Below are 17,712 nucleotides of genomic sequence, written 5' to 3'. Positions count from 1 at the left end.
TTAGGAAAGAGAAAGAATCATTTTTATGCTGTTTAATTCGCAGTTGGATTGAGGCGGTCCTGGGTCTTTGGCTGTTTGTTGACTAAGGAGAGGGCAGAGGCGCAGTGGGATCCCGGGCCACCAGCTACTGTCCTGGGACCTGGTGTCCCCAGCGGAACTGCGGAGCTTCATCTTCCTCACAGGAGCACCGTGAGGTCCTCAGTGGGCTTCGAACCACAGAGCCGAAACACGTGCTCTTCAGTCCCTGTGAGCAAAAGCACCCAGCGGGGAGTCCCACGCGATGCGAGGGTGGGCCGCAAATCCGCGCGCCCTGCCTCTACGCCCCGCCCCCGCCCCGCCCTCTATGCCCCGCCCCGCCCTCTACGCCCCGCCCCCGCGCCCCCTCCTCGCCCCGCCCCTCGGTGCGGACTAGGCCCGCGCGCGGCTGCGGTTCGGCTGTCCGGTGGCCAAGGCAGGGTGGCGGGCCGGGTTCAGTGGGTGACTGTGGTTTAAATTCTTGGCCTCCCTTCTTCTCTCGCGGGACTTTCCCAGCCGAGCGCCTTCCCCGCCGCCTCTGCGTCTCGTCAGAGTCCCGGAGAGCCCGGTTCCGCAGGGTCCGTCTCACCAGAGCGTGACCCGGCCCGTACTGAGTGTTCCCGCTCCCAGCACCGCCGCTTCCCGTCGGAAAGCTGGCCCGGGCCAGCCCCTCAGCCGCGGCGCGGTCGCGGTCGGGGCCCCGGTGAGGGGGAAGTGCCTGCGCTCCTCGTGTTCAGGGCCGTTCGCAGAGCGCGCCGCTGCCGCACGCGGGATGGACGGGGAGGACGGCGGCGCCCGGCCACGGTGAGGCTGCGAGACCGGGCGGGGCGCGCGGATCGAGGGTTGGGCAGCCCAGCTTTCGCTTGCGCACAGTTTGCTTTGTAAACCAGCGTTTGGCAAAAGTTTGCTTTTGTCGTGAACTCGGCAGGCGGGGCTGGGGCTGGAGCTTCTTTTCCTGGAGCGCGAAGGCCAAGGTGGCTGTTTACCCCGGAGGCGGGGAATGAATTATGTGAACCAAGGCACCACTGCACTAGTTTGAGAAAAAACTGTGTCAAAATGAATTCCTTAAGAACTGGGTTTTGTTTTTTGGGGTACTGGAAGGGGATCACGGGATCCCAGGTGTGCCAGGCAAGCGCTGCCCCCCAAGAGCCGCCCCACCCAGAGGGAGCCGCTGTGTGACCCGGGCAGGCCCCCCTCCCCCCAGGTCTACTCCAGACTGCCCTGCTTCTAATGTTCCAGACCTAGGTGATTCCAATCTTCTGATTTCTTCAGTAGAACCAACGAATAGGCCCTAACTCAACCCATAAGTGTAATTTAGACAACCGTCCAAGTCAATTTTACTCATGACTTTAGAAAGAAAAATACTCTAAATGTTGACCTACTAAGCCTAACTGTGTATAACCAGGACCAAGCCAAGAGTTTATATAAAAAATGCCAAGTCAGTTCAACATTAGAAAACATTAGAAAACCTACCAGTATCAATTACTGATGAAGAAAAAAAATTGACAAAATTTACTATCTTAGCTAAAAACTATTAGTAAACTATGTAATTAAGGTACTCTACCGAATATGTAAAGCAAGTGTCATATGTAACATATTTAATGGTCAAGTGTTTAAAGCATTCCTTTTAAATTCAGAAATATGACAAAAGGGATCTTAGTCCTGCTTGTTCTAGTCATCATTAACCATCTGCCTATAAGCAGGGCAATCAGAAAAAAAAAAAAAAAAAAGACAAAAAAAGTAAAAGCTGTAGGATTTGAAAGAGAAGGAACAAAACAATCATTCAGAGTTAAAATGACTACAAAGAACAGAAGAATTTAAAGTTTTATAATTAGTGATTTTTAATGAGGTTTGGTATATTTAGGTAAACTGCATTTCTGTAGTCCACAAATATATTAAAATAAATTACAACATTTGTAATAGTAATAAAAATAAGGTATCCATAAAACTTATTTCTTAAAAACAATGTACTTTTATAGGACAGGTTATAAAGTTAAATAATAAAAACGAAATTTATATAGAAAACAAACAGCTCAGGATTCATAAAGCGCTCCTGAAGAAGAAAATATGGTTACCTTGACCTACAGCTATTGAAAACTTATTGTAAAGCTACAATAATTAAGGCAGTACAATACAGAAACAAATAAAAATGAAGACCCCAGGGGCAGACAGCTGTGTGCATTTTATTTTGTTTTGAGACAAGGTCTCACTGTGTATTTCAGTCTGGCCTTGAACTTACTGTGTATCCCAGGCTGGCCTGGAACTTTTGGTGATTCTACTGCCTCAGCCTCCCAAATACTGGGATTACAGGCATGTGCCACCATGCCCTGCATACCTCTGTACAAATGAAAACAAAGTTAAACACTTTCATGCAAAGACACAAGATAAACATTCCCATTTCAAAAGTTACAAACAGGAGGGTACAAAGGATGGGGACAAAAGCAAGTCCAAAATCCAGCAGGGCAAACATTAAGTTCTGTAGTTCCATGTGCACTGTTTGTGGTAATATATGGTAAATTGTGAGCTCCAAAGGGTTTATGTGACCACCCCAGTGGCATTTCTGGTGGTTACCAGTTCCACAGCTTCTCTCTTGGGCTGGCTTTGTTCCCTTATTACAGGTTTCCTTGTATGATCCATGTTCCAAACTTTTCCAAACTTCTGGGGATTCCACTGCACCTTTGGCTTCACACTGCTTCACACACTTCCCTCTCAGGGGTACAGTGTCTGGCCTTGCAGGCCTTCTGAAATCAGAGTGGAAGCCTTTTTAATCTCAGAACCCTTGCATTCTGTATGCACCTAAAACCAGCAAGCACCACATTGACAATGCCGACTCTACTGCTAATTGGAGCAGTAACCAGGCTCTCCTCTTTTACGACAGTGGGAGTTGAGTGTCTGGATCTCTGGGCACTCTGAACCTGATTCTAAGGAACAGATCATGCTGTGTCTATTCTGGAACCTGGTGTGGCCACAGCTGCCATTCTGGATTATGGTGATCTGAGGCTTTCTCCTTTAAGCAGAGTCTTTCACTTTTGCAGTTTTGAGGCTGCAAAGTGTGGAGATCAGCTGCCTCTTTCCAAGATGCCCCCAGGCCATATTTTTTATTTTCTGTTCCTTCTGAGCAGATCTCAGTTCTGTGTTTACAGTCCATAGCTTTCTGGCCAAACTCACAGCATTGTAAATTGTCCTGCTGGGCTTTTTGCTCTTGATTTGCAACATAAATCTGGCCAAGAGCCCTCAATAATAACCATGTCACAGCCTCAACATTTGACTGCCTTGAAACTTCTGCCAGATTAATCAGTCCACCATCCTTAATCTTAGTCTTAGGCAAAGTCTCTGGACATGTGCAAAATGCAGACAAACTTTCCTCCAAGCTATAACACATCATCTGGTATCCCACAGTCAATGCAGTCCTTCCTAGTAGAAACCTCAGAAACCTAGTCTTTACTTGTAGGCTTTCTATCAGTTTTCTGATCACCTGAGCTCTGACCGGAATCTGCCATGCAGAACAGCCTAAGGCATTCCAGCTCTAAACATTCAGGTGACATCTCCAAACCTTTTCAAACTTACCACAAGCCATTCCCAGAGGCTCTTGAACATGTACATGCTCAGGTAGAATCAGCAATGACCCCACTCCTGGTACCAAATTCTATCTTGGTTACTTTTCTCTCATTGTTGAGACAAAATACCTGATGCCCAACATAAAGGAAAGAAAGGTTTATTTCTTCCAGTTTTTGGAGGTTTAAGTCAGACTCAGTTGGCTCCAAGGCAGGGTGGCATGGCATTAGGGCAACATTTCAAGGCTGCAGCCAGAGCAAAAAGGAGCAAAACAAGCCTCTTTATACCATGCAGAGCCCCCCTCTTTAGAGCGGAGGTAGCGCTCACAAAATCTCCTTGCCCTCCTTTGTTCTCTGCTGAGTCTCAGTTAAACTTCTAAACTTCTCAAGTTGATACAATGTACCAACCATAACAGTTTTAATCCTGATGATGGGTTTCCTTTTTGTTTGGATTGTGTTTATCATAAAGGAGAACATGATACAGCTGTTGAATTTTGGAAAACAATATCTGACTTTTTCTGCCACTAACTTAACTGGTGACATTCAAAGACAAAGATGAATTAAAAAATGAAATCAAGCTTTAATTTTTGGTGGTAATTTGTATATTTTCTTAAGCTAATATTGCTTAAAAGAGTAGATTTTGTATTGTACAGTATAAATCTTAAGTTATTGAGAGTGCTGATCAAATCATTTATTAAACCTAAAAGCTGTTTCAGTGATAAATGTGAAATTTTATACTACACTAATAATTCTTTATTTTGGTATTATAACTTTTATTTATTTTCTTAGAATTGTTTTCTTTGTCATCATAGACTTTTAAACTATGAGGAGCAAAAATACAAAGATGTCACACCCTCTAAGAATCAATCAACTGAGGTTGCAGCAAAGCAAACATTGAAATGTAAAATATCTAGGAAACATTCTCTATCCTGGAAGTCAGAGGAAACAGAAAAAATTTATCAAGATTACTATCCAGGCATGTTGATTCATGTTTTATTTTATGGAAGTGGAGAAAACTTTTCATAGTAATAAAGAAAGCAGGTGAAATAGAATAAAATACTCCATTCTACTTTCCATTCTACCTAAGAAACTTCCTGGGGTCAGAATTCTAACTGCCTGTACTCATCTTCAATTCTAAATTTTCCTTGTGTATGATTTCATGCTTTTGAGCTTAGTAAACATTAGGGCTTGAGTTAACTCTTAACATGGTATTTTTTGTTTTGTTTTGTTTTTTAGGTAAGTCTGACCTGCCAACTCCATTTTAGGCTCTTTCACTTACTCGATGCCTACTTATAAGCTAAATACCTAAACTACTACTTACTAAGTTTTAATTGTAACCATTTCTCCATTCTGCTGTGGGTTGAAAATTCACTAGTGAGATAAGACATAGAAGAAATATGAGAAATACACCATTGCTGCCCTTCTGTGTTTATATCTAAATATTTTCTATACTTAGTTACCAAGAAAGTTACAATTAATAAAAGGGTTTTTTGGTCTGTATTTCATAGAAGGATCCACACATTTAAAATGTTGTATAACAACAAGCAACATTTATTTAGAAAGCACTTACTATGTCCTTTAAATGTGTTAACCAAATCAATTCATGTAACCAGGAGTTGATGAGGCCTTACTGTAATGGTCCTCATGCCAAAGGTGTAGCAGGGCAGGCAGACATCAAACCCTAGGGGTGAGGCTTCTCTCTGAATGAGAAACCCATGCATTTGGCTCAGAGCTTATGCTGCAAGCTGCTGCTGTTTTCATGGTGCCTCGGGTAACCTGCTCTATTGCGTGTGGTGTGGAATTACTGTGGTATTGCTTATAATTTATACTAGTTATTAGTTATTGCAGGCTTTGTTTACAGATTACCTTAAAGAAAATACAGCTCAACCACTTAAAGCTGCTTCAAAGCCTGTTTCCCAAAAAGAGAAGGGTCAGCCCAGCAGGGGAAAGGAGCAAGTTCCAGCCCAATCCAAAGTGTGCCAAGCCAGACTGATATCCTATGACAGAACAGGTATGCGCACCACGGAGCCAGCTGTGCGGAAAACTGCCAGTTTCCACATTGTTCTGTGGCTTGTGGGCTTCTGTTAGACACTGGATTTAGAAAAAGTCTTACTGAATGTCATGTGTTTGGTTGCTTAAAACATGTTATTTTTTAAAATTCTTTTTGAAAGTTTAAAAATGTAAAAATTGACATAGATAATTCATTGATTATGTTCTTAAAGAAAAATCTGAGAAAGTTGTGATTAAAACTGTAAATGAGTTAAATTGTGTGCTTTTTTAAAAAACCCTGGTAGTGAAAGTTAATGGTATTATTTTATTTAAGCGTTGTATATCTTTGTCTGCTGCAGTGCTTAAATCCCCAAATAGTATATTTAAACAGATTTTCTCCACTGACATTTAGCTTTTCCTCTATATCTGAATCTTATTTGTATTAACATGAGATACCATGCTCCACAGAGTATTTATCAGCAAGCTATTCATTCTGAAGCTTCAAAGCCCCACACTCACATAGACTTTTCTGTTTTTTAAAGAAATAGCTCAAAATAACAGCTGCAGTGGCCCAAAGCCTGCCTGAGTGAGGGTAGGCGCAGGGCCTGTGGACTTCTGCAGCAGAAGGTGGGAAGCCAGTGAAGGTGGGAAGTCTCAAGCAGGGCAGCTCTGGCATTACCCCTGGTTGGCTTTGAGGCCCCCAGGGCTGGTGCTGACTCTTACAATGTTCAGGTGTGATTTCACTCTTGGAAAGGAGGAGTTTCTAAACATCCTGGAATCTGCAGTGTCTTTCTGGGGTTGCTGGTATTGTCAGCATGACTTTCTGTGTGCCCTTCCTCCTGTGATTTGTTCCACAGGGAACTGGGGGTGGGGAGTTAATAAGTCACTTCTGCATGGCAAAGCAAACACTCAACAGAGTGAAGAGACAATCTGCAGAATGGGGGAAGATCTTTGAAAACTATTCAAGAGGCAAGGGGTTAATTTCCAGAATATATCAGGAACTCAAAAAGCTCAAGAGGAAAGTAAAAACAAAACAAACAAAAATTCAAAACAAGGGGCCAATTCTCTGAATAGAAATTCTTCAAAGAAGATCTACAGATGACCAACAAGTATGAAAATTGCTCAATATCACTAATCAGAAAAATGCACCATCAAAACCACAGTAAACTACCATCTCACCTCAGAATGACTGCAGGCAAAAATATAAAAGAATATAAATGCTGGAGAGGATGTGGAGAAAGGCGAAAGTATGTACACTGTTATTGGTGATGTGAATTAGTATATAGTCATCCTAGAGAACAGCTACTATAAGATCCACCAGTCCCATGCTGAGTATATATAGTATTCAAAGAAAATGAAATCAATATATGGGAGACCTATACCTCTCCCAGCTTTGTGCCAAATATCCAAGATACAGAATCAGTAGAGAGGTCTGAGGACCAGTGAATGGATTTAAAATATGTTGCGTAGCCATAGTAGAATACCATTCAGACATCAAAAGAAGGAAATTGTTGTCATTGTACATCATGGATAAACTTGAGAACATTACATTAACTGAAATAAACCAGGCACTGAAAGACAAACTGCAAGCTGTCACTCGTGTGGAAGCTAAGAAAGTTGAATTTTTAGGTTAGAGAGTAAAACAGTGGTTCCCAGTGTCTGGGGAGGGTGGGAGAGTAGAGGGAGGCCAGAAAACAGGTACTAACATGTGGTTAGGTAGGAGAAAAGTGTTCAGTGGAATGGATAACTAATTTATAACTATTTATCACACACCTTACAAAGAGCCAGGAGAGAAGGGCCCAAGCCTTTCAACACAGAGAATGGCTGCTGTCTAAGGGGATGGAGATGCAGTGATTGGATGCGATGGTTACACGCTGCATGTATTTGAGTTAGCACCCATGTTCCATAAATAGGCACCATTTAGACAAAGAAGCCAGGAAGACAGCCTCAAGGAACCTGTGGGGTGAGGGCTTTAAGTCTTTTGTAATATCTTTAAGTAAATAACTATTATTCCCTATATGAAACTCCTATTAAAACTAATTTTAAACTATTATTTTCTTCCTTAATTATAGTCTTTCTGTTAACTTTAAATTCCATTTAATTTTTTCCTCTATATGTAGAAACGTTTGGAGCATGATACATTATCCTTAAGTGGTGCCCACATTTGTACTTACATTGGACTTTTTTATTGTTGAACCAGAACCAGAAGATGATGATGTGATAAGACATATAACTAGGCTAAGAGAAAAGCTTGGTTGGCAAACAGTATTATCACAGCATGATATGAAATGTAGTAAAGCTAAAATTCAGAACATTACTCTAAAGGTATTACTCTATTTCATTCAGTTTTAAACTATAACAGTATTTGAAAGTATGTTAATTTTTATTTACCTTAGGTATTTATCAAAACCTGACATAATAGTATCATTCATAATCATTTCCTGCTAAATGCATATGAAAAGTATTTGACATTTTATTTAGTTAAATAATGGAAAATGGATAAAGCATAAATATTTTTTAAATCTACAGTACATCAAAGTACTTGCATCTGTTCCCTTTCCTTCTTTCCTCTAACTGATTGGTTCAGGACGTGGCACTGTCTGCCTTAAATCAAAGTCTGCTCTTCTTCCTGCATATCATTTGTGTTTGCATGCGTATGTGTATATGCACATGTGTATGACAGAGAGAGGGAGAGACAGAGACAGAGGGAGAAACTTAGAAAGCGAAGAAACCTATCAGAAATACACATTCTCCTTTGCACACCCTCACACACTGAACCAGGATCTGTGGCCTAGCAATCTGTACTTTATTAAACCTCAGATGATCTTGATACACAATGAAGAACCATTCCTCCATACTAAAGGTAGGCAAACTTTGCTCTCCAAAGGCGCAGATGAGAAATATTTTACACTTTGTAGCATGTTTCTGTTGCAATGTCTCATCTCTGGAGATTATTGACTATGACTGTGTAAGAAATGAGTAGGCTGTGTTCAAAACTATTTACAAAAATAGGCACCTGACCCAGCCATGGTTTTCTGGTCACTGCTCCAGACTGGTATCCTGAGGGTGAATGGTGTCTGGTTCTTAACTTACAGGTATTATGATCATGAGGTAAAGGACATGCACAGCAGAGTCAGAATCACATTTGAATCTCTGTGCATTCACTGTATCATCCTGGGCAAGTTCAAACCCTTTCTGACCTTTAGAGTCTTTGACCTTGAAATGGAGATACAGTGGTTAACCTAGAGAGGTGTGAAGATGAAATGAGAACAGTCATGTTCTGGGGACCAGGCCCACAGTGGCTGTAGCATTTGAAGCTGAGTATAGAGCAAAGTCACGATTCGCATGCTACCAAAACAACAACAAAACTATAGTAATTAGAAATTATTTGGTTATTTAATTTAGTAGCTTTTGAGGGTACCACTAAACACAAAATGGTTTTTAATAGTAAAGTTCAATTACCCAGAGAAGACTAAATTAAACTTCCTTATAATATTAGAATTTTTTATCAATAAAAATAAGTTTCAGAACTAAGAGAAAGTGGCTTTAAAATTCACACTCAAAATTTTTAATGTACAATTACCAGTTTTTCAAAAATGCCAATGGAATGAGGGAAAACATTATTTTTTATTGCAGAAATTTTGAGCATGAATTGAGAGAGCTATATCTGAATCTCTACTTTGTATTTCTTTAATGTGTAACTTCTCAAGTTATTTAATTTAAACTGAAATACTAGTTTATGCATCAGTTTAATGAGATTAAAATGTCAAATCATATTCCCTTTAATTTTAAGACATTAAAATGTTAAATTCAAGTTTGTTAAGACAACATATATGAAACATTCTTATTACTCAAAAATTGTTATTAGACTACTAAAACACCGTTATTATAAAAATAAACAATACGTTTAGAATGTCCAAAAGTTTTTTTATATTGGCAGGCAAAGTTATTGAATGTGACATATGTGTAAAATACATAGCACCAGGTTCTTTGGCTAGTAAGCATGCAGTAATAAAATCTACATAACCTTTTCTGAATGTTATCATCACATTATACTCATGAATTTAATACATTAAGTATATCAAATCTTTTGTAAGATTGACCTTTTAAAGGTTTGATTAATCACAGTTTGATATTAGTTCTCCTGAAGATATTATTTCTATTTTTAATCTGCATTAAAAATTTTTCATTTCACGTGATATTCTGTTCAGCCATTTTATTATTCAGTCAAATTAATTAAGTTTTGTTTTTGACCTCAGGAAACTTTGAAAGATGATGGTGAATTTGTATACTGCATTCCTCGGGGGAATCTTAAAAGTTTTCACAATCCATATGATCTTCAGGTGGTATCTTCCCACAGAGCTAGAAATTGCAAAAAATTTTGGATTATTTCTGCTTCGTTTATTTCAAAGGTAATTATAATTTATTGGCTTTCAGAATAAAAATAGAAAAATAGTATCTAGTTTAAATTTAATTCCATAAATTTATCTCTTTTAGAGAAAGCTGGTCATTTGAGAAACAGTTTATGTTTAAGAATCTCCTTAGGAAATTATTAGTGATTTTTTCTTTGTACATATTTATTTTTGAAGATGCAATTTTGAGTATTTTTTAACCCTCACCCACATAATTTATTAATATTTGGTGTAGATTTTTCAAGGAGGAAGTGAAAGACATTTTATGGGATAATAGGAACAATAATAATAAAGCAGAGAGGGGTCTTGGTTGGCAGTTGCAGAAATCCCGCTGTGCTGTTACGCCTTCATGTGCGCTAGAGGCCACAGAGAACTGATGGATGTCTGATGACCGAGACTGCTTCCTCTGCTGGCTTAGCCTCCCCACGAGAGAAGCAGGCTGAGGTCTAGGCCGGAGCACACTGAAGAGTGACTTCCGCACGCAAGAATGCACGACACCTTTTACCTTTGGAAGAAAATAAAGACGTTTGCATTCGGATGAGGGTCTCAGGAAGGGGAGAGGTTCCTTAATGCAGTACAGTAGCTTTCAGATGTCAGAATGGGCTGTCTGCATCACGGGGTGTGAGCGGGACTGCTGCACTTGTGCAGTCCGAATTGAGTGCATGGATGCTGCTTTGCAGAAATGCCCACTGTCCCACTCAAACTTTGAACGGTTCTTTATGGAAAGTGTCTTTATGGAAGCTTCCCTTCTCCTCTCTGTGTTGGAGGTGAAGTGGCAGGAGCAGAGGCAAGGTGTTAGCAAAGTCAGATTTGGTGCAGACGAAGTCAGTGAGGCTCCAGTTATGGAACGAGCTGCCCTATAAAGACAAATGGTTTTGAGGTAAATGCAGGCTTTCTTGACTTCTTGAAAACAACTTCTTTGTCAAAGCAATAAAGTCAGGTTTTGTGTTTATATTTGTAGGTTATTAAAACAGGTATTGATACAGAAGAAGTAGAACTTGTTCCTACTTTGGAGTGGCTGTCAGAAAGACAACATTACAATTTGTTACAGCAATTCAAGATATTTTCCAACTTCCGGTGAGATGAATAAAAGAAGTTAGTTTTTTTGCAGTTTAATCCTATTGTAAAAGCAGTTGCTGGATGACATCTAGGTCTCACAATGACAAGGCCATAATGAAGGGGGAGTCCTAGGCTAGTAGGATATTCCACAGAAGTGTCTCAGACGATACTCATTTAGGTACTAAAACTCTTAACCTAATCATTTTGGATTAATAGTGCCAAAAAGACACTTCATGATCCAGCACACTTAGATGAACTGTATTGACCTTACTTTAGCTTCTTTCCATTTATTTACTTATTAAGTGAATATTTATTGAGCAGCTACTAAGGACTCAGAGTTGTCCTTGACGCTGAGGCTACTATATTGGAGAAACCAAGCAGACACTCCTGGAAAAAGACCTGTGTTAGTGGGCAAGAGATATTGAGCAAGCATCTAAAACATGTGAAACACTAGGTGGAGAGTCAGTGTTATGGAGGACATTACAGCAGGGCGAGGAGGCTGGGCTGCTTGTAGATCTGGCTCCTCACTGAAACATCTCCCATAGTCTGAGGTACTTCGCAGGATTCCTGAGACTCACTATACAAAGCAGGCCCATGCTCTAGTACTTTTAGTGTTTGTACAGTACCTACTTTCATAATTATCTTGTTTCTTCTCCTGTTTCTGCCTTTTCATCTGATCTGCTGCTTTCTGCTGGGGCCTAGCACAACAGATCCTGTGCATATGTATGCAATGTGTGCAGTGCTGGGGACCAAACCCAGGGCAAGCACTTCTGCCCTGAGCTACACTCCCAGCCCCAGATAAATATTTTAAGTTGATAAATTTAATGTGATAAACAAGTTAAAGAAAGACCCAAGCAGCTCTTTGATAAGGGAAAGCATATGGGATTTTGTGGTAGAGAAGTTATGTGTTTATTGAACAATATTTGTCATGATCCTATTGTTTCACTGGTGTGAAAAATACAGAAGGTGTGTGTTCCTGTAGCACTTGCGTTCTAAGAGTCAATAAAAAGTAACTGAATACACGAGATAATTTCAGACAATATAAGGCCCAGAAAGATAATGAACTGTGAATAAAATGGATGTGGTATATGTTGCTGCTTTGTGGGTGGTAGATGAGGTATGTGGGCAGAGGCCTGAACAGAAAAGGAGGTACCCTGAGGGATTCTGGGCAAGAATGGTTCTGAGCAAGCGAAGCAAGACAAGTCAGTGTGTATCCCCATGTGGGAGTGGAACATGGAGAACTGGTGGGAGCTGAACTGGTCGCCTCCAGTCTAGATCCACATCTCTGTGGTGGCTGTGGTCAAGCAATAGCTGGGAAACGTCCCTAGCCAGGCCCTATGGGGACTCTGTCCTATCAGTTAGATTCCAGTTGTGAGGCTAGAGAGGCCATCAGTTCTAGTCGATCCACTTTAGGTACTGTCCCAAGTGGTGATTTCTGTGTCCATTTATCGAAAACTGTTGCTGTTGGACTTTGCAATGTTGTGCTGGCTTTGTAAAAAATTCTTGGGATCCATTCTTCTCTGAAGAGTTTTTATGTATTAAAATTTTGAAACCTAGTCAGAACTAGGACAGGAATTATCATTTTGTATGACATTTTTCTTCAGTAAATCCATGGTCAAAATGATTCATATACTTTCTCCCTCCCTCTTTTCTTTGCTTCCTTTCACTTTTTTGGGGTACGCTCACAGACAGGCTAAGTGCATGCTCTGCCAGTCAGCTATACTCCAGCCCCCTTTTCTCTCTTTGTGTTAAGAAAAATACATATCAAAATTTAGCCTTAAACTTTTAAATTGGATTGTTAGAATTTTTTAACAGGTTGTGTAATCTTTAATCACTAATATTATCAAATACATTTTAAATAGAATATGAATATGAGGTAGTAACAAGTCAGGTTAAGGCCCCTGAGAGGACTTGTGGGGACTTGGGGCACCAACCTGAGTGTCCTTGGTGCTATCTTGGTCTTCTGGAGTCCTGGTTACAGCAACACCAGGGCTGGCTAGGTAGGGATCAGGCTGGGCTGGATGCAGTGTGGCCCACAGGAGCTTGGGATATCTGTTCCCTGTGTGAATAGGAAACTTTTCAGTCTTTAGAACCTTTGAGTTTTAAAAACTTACACATGCATCTGCTTTTTCATAACTGTTAAATAACATCAAAATAATATACAGTATTAAAGCTTAACTTTTTCCTTCTACTACTGAAACATTTTTTAAAAATATACTTCTTGATTATCACTGAAAGTTCAATTTTAACTCTTCTTGATATGAGTCACTTTTTTTTCAGAACAGAACAATTTAAGCAACATAGTGTTTTACCACAAAATAATCCAACATAACGGTAGCTCCCATAGTGTCTCCTTGAAATATTTGAGTATACCTTGATATACTATAGTATCAAACATAAAAAGACAGTGTAAAACCATTCAAGAGAATGAAAGAATTACGGAGTATTCAGAACCAACTAACAGAAAATGAACAATGGTTACAATATTATCTCCTTGTCTATAAAAATTTTGCTTATACTGTCACATATAGTAAAATCCAGTAAGATACAACATGATAAAACCGATGGAGACAGAAGAACAAAAGCTTGGTGGGACTTCAAAACAAGATGTATTAAATCATCACTAGCTATTATGTCTTGTTTTCTTTAAAATATCTGGTCATACCATCACAGACAATACAATCAAACAACCCAGAATAAAACCATTCCATTTAATGAATGAAAACATTATAAGGCTTCAAAGCAATATAATGGGGAATCATGATTACCATGTAAGTATGTATTCTTACCATTTCTTACACTAGGGAAACTATTTGGAATTTATACATGTGAGTTTGATTTATTTTGCTTATGAGTATGGTCTCAAGCTGCGTCCATTTATTTATAAAGATCTCAATGTGATCATTCTTTATAACTGAGTAGTACTTCACTGTATAAAAATAGTACAATTTTTTTTATCCATTCCTCAGTTGATGGACACTTAGGTTGTTTCCAAGATCTGGCCATTACAAATTGTGCTGCAATAAATATGGGTGCACATATATCACTATGGTATGATGTTTTCAGTTCTGAGACTATGCCTAGAAGTGGAATAGCTGGAACAAATGGGACTTCCAATCCCAGCTTTCTGAGAAATCTCCAGACTGACCTCCACAGTGATTGCACCAGTCTACACTCCTACCAACAGTCCTGGAGAGTTCGTTTTTCCTCACAGCCTCTCCAGCATTTGTTGTTGGTAGTTTTCTTGATCCTGGCCATTCTTTCTGGAGTGAGATGGAATCTCAGTGTGGTTTCAGTTTGCATTTCTCTAATGAGTAATGATGATGAACATTTTTTCATATATTTATTTGCCATTTCATATATTTATTTGCCAATTCTTTATCTGAGAATTGTGTATTTCAGATACCCATTTTTGGATTGGATCCTTGAATTTTGGAGGTCCAATTTTTTAAAAATTGTAATATGTTTTAGACAAAAGTCCTTTGGCTGAGGGACAGTTCACTAAGATTGTTTTCCAGTTTGTAGGCTTTCTTTTCACTGTGCTAGAGATTTCTTTTGATGTGCAGAAACTTTTTAATAAGACATGATCCCAGTTGTTGACTCTGGGAAGTATTTCCCGTGCGGTTTGATTCCTGTTCATGAATTCTCTACCTACCCCTATGACTTCAGGGTTTTTACCCAACTTGTCTTCCAATAGATTTAGTGTTTCTGTTTTAATATTCAAATCTTTCATCCATTTAGATTTTAATTTAGTACATGGTGATAGGCATGGGTCTAGTCTTGTTTTCAGCATATGGAGAGCCAGTTTTTCCAACACCATTTATTAAAGAGAATTTCGTTCTTCCAGTGAACATGTTTGGCCCCTTTATCAAAGATACAGTGGTTGAGTGTGTTTGTAGTTGTGGTTGTATTTTCTAATCTATTCCATTGATCTTCAGCTCTGTTTTGATTCCAGTACCATGTTGATTTTACTACAGTTGCTTTGTAGTATAATTTCAAGTCAGGGATTGTGATACCTCCTGCCTTGCCTTTGCTGCTTAGAACTGTCTTTGCTATTCTAGGTCTCTTCTGGTTGCAGATGACTTTTAGGAGTGATTTCTGTGGATCTATGAGGTATGTTGATGGTATTTTTATTGGGATTCCATTGAATCTGTATAACAGTTTTGGGAGAATGGCCATTTTCACAATATTTATTCTTCCTATCCATGAGCAAGGGATATCTTTCCATTTTCCTCTTCAATTTCTTTTTTCAGTGTATTATAATTTTCCCTAAATAGATTTTTCACTTCTGTCGTGAGAATAATTCCTGAATATTTCATTTTTTTGGTTGCTAGTGTGAAGGGTGTGGCTTCTCTTATTTCTCTGTCAGTGATTTTGTTGTTAGTGTGTAAGAATGCTATGAATTTTTGAGCATTGATTTTGTATCCAGCTGCATTGCTGAATTTATTTATTGTATCTAAGAGTCTTTCAATGGAGTTTTGGGGGTCTTATGTAGAGTATCATGTCATCTGCAAATAATGATAATTTAACTTTTTCTTTTCATATCTTTACCCCCTATTATATCTCTCTCTTGTCTAATGCTCTGGTTAGTATTTCCAGTACTATATTATAGTGTGGTGATAAGGAACATCCTTGCCTTGTGCCTGATTTTAAGGTACAGGCCTTCAATTTTTGGCCACTTAGTATGATACTGGCTGTTGGTTTGTGGTAGATGGCCTTTATTAGATTGAGGTAAAGACCATCTATTCCAATTTTCTGTAAGGTTCTTATCATGAATGAGTGTTGGCCCTTATCAGAAGCTTTTTCTGCATTTATAGAAATGATCATGTGATTCTTACTTTTGGCTCTATTGATATGGTGGATTACATTTATTGATTTACGTATGCTGAACCATCCTTGCATGCCTGGGATGAATCCCACTTGGTCATGGAGTATAATCTTTGTGATGATTTGCTGTATTCTGTTTGCCAATATTTTATTGAGGATTTTTGCATCTGTGTTCATTAGGGAGATTGGCCTGTAGTTCTCCTTTTTAGTTGGGTCTTTCTCAGGTTTGGGTACTAGAGTAATATTTGCTTCCAGGAATGACTTAGGAAGGATTGCTTCCCTTTCGATTTCATTGAAGAGTTTGAGGAGTCTCGGCATTAAGTCTGCTTTGTATTTCTTGTAGAATTCTGCAGTGAATCCGTCTGGGCTGGGCTCTTCTTTGTAGGTAAGGAATTAATTACCTTGTCAATTTCATTAATAGAATTTGGGTTATTCAGCAGTTTTACATCTTTTTGACCTAGCTTTGGTACTTCATATGTTTCTAGGAATCTATTAATCTGTTCTGTATTATCAATCCTATGAGAGTAGAGGTTTTTGAAATAGGTATTGATGATCTTCTGTATTTCTACAGAGTCCATAGTGATTTTGCTTTTTTAATTCCTTATTGCATAAATTTGAGCTTTTTATTTCCTTTTTAAAATGTGGTTGGCTAGGGGCTTATCAATTTTATTTATTCTTTCAAAGAACCAACTCTTTGATTCATTAATTCTTTGGATTATATTCTTAGTCTCTATTACATTAATTTCTGCTGTGATTTTTATAATTTCCTCTCTTCTTTTGGCTTTGGGCTTGACTTGCTCTTCTTTTTCTAGATGTTTGAGGTATAGCATCAGGTTATTTATTTATATTCAGTCTGTTTTCCTGATGTGGGAACTCAGTGCAATAAATTTTCCTCTGAGGACAGCTTTCATCGCATCCCACAGATTCCGGTAAGTTGTATTTGTGTTTTCATTTGTTTGTAGGTATTGTTTGATTTCTTGTTTAATTTCCTCTGTGACCTACTGATTACTCAAGAGTGTGTTATTCAGTTTCCAGGTGTTTGTGGGAATTTTGCAATGTCTTTTATCATTAATTTCTAGTTCCATGGCGCTATGATCTGATAACATGCCAGGGATAATTTCAACTCTTTTGCATTTATTTAAATATGTTCTGTGGGCTAGTATATGATCTATTTTAGAGAATGTCCCATGTACTGCTGAGAAGAATGTGTATTCTGATGTTGTTGAATGGAACACTCTGTATATGTCTATCAAGTCTATTTGTTCACAGGTATGATTCAGTACTGTTATTTCTTTGGTGATTTTCTGTCTGGTTGATCTGTTCCTTGGTGTCAATGGTATGTTAAGGTGTCCTGTGTCCTGTTATAATTGTGTTATTGCTAATTTGGTTTTTCATTTCTATTAATACTTGCTTTTTTAACTGGGTTGTCTGGAATTTGGTGCATATATATTTAAGATTGTTATCTCTTCCTCTTCAAGTTTTCCCCTAACCAGTATGTAATGACCTTTTTATCTCTTCTGATCATTCTTGGTTTGAAGCTCACATTGTCTGCAAACATAATAGCTACCCTCGCGTTTTTTGGGTTCCTGTTGCATGAAGTATTGTTTTCCATCCTTTGACTTTCAGTCTGTGAGCATCCTTTTGGATTAGATGGGTTTCTTGTAGACAACATATGATTGGATTTTGTTTCTTGATCCATTCTGCCAGTCTACTTCTTTTAATTGGTGCCTTGAAACCTTTTACATTAATGGTTATAACTGTTACAACTGGTTTATTGTTGACATGTTATCTTTCTCCTGTTGCATCTTTATCTTTCCATTCTGTTTAATTGTCTGCTTTGCTTAGTGCTTTTTTCA

At 38.8% G+C, this 17,712-nt stretch overlaps 1 protein-coding gene across 1 annotated transcript in view; it reads left to right on the top strand.

Annotated features, from left to right (window-relative positions):
- The first annotated feature begins 411 nt into the window (after positions 1-411).
- Dnah14 (dynein axonemal heavy chain 14) overlaps positions 412-17,712 on the top strand; it is a 345,721-nt gene continuing 328,420 nt past the window's right edge. Inside the window, exons 1-6 of the mRNA XM_063237535.1 lie at positions 412-819; positions 4,382-4,519; positions 5,429-5,580; positions 7,759-7,883; positions 9,818-9,970; positions 10,932-11,047. Of these exons, the coding sequence (XP_063093605.1) occupies positions 788-819; positions 4,382-4,519; positions 5,429-5,580; positions 7,759-7,883; positions 9,818-9,970; positions 10,932-11,047 (716 nt within the window). The 5' untranslated portion in view covers positions 412-787. The remainder of the gene's footprint in view (positions 820-4,381; positions 4,520-5,428; positions 5,581-7,758; positions 7,884-9,817; positions 9,971-10,931; positions 11,048-17,712) is intronic.

This window comes from Cavia porcellus, unplaced genomic scaffold (genome assembly GCF_034190915.1).
Source record: "Cavia porcellus strain 051 isolate PalLab524CR breed Dunkin Hartley unplaced genomic scaffold, mCavPor4.1 scaffold_26, whole genome shotgun sequence".
Classification (NCBI taxonomy): Eukaryota; Metazoa; Chordata; class Mammalia; order Rodentia; family Caviidae; genus Cavia; species Cavia porcellus.
This window is presented reverse-complemented; position numbering and strand designations above follow the sequence as displayed.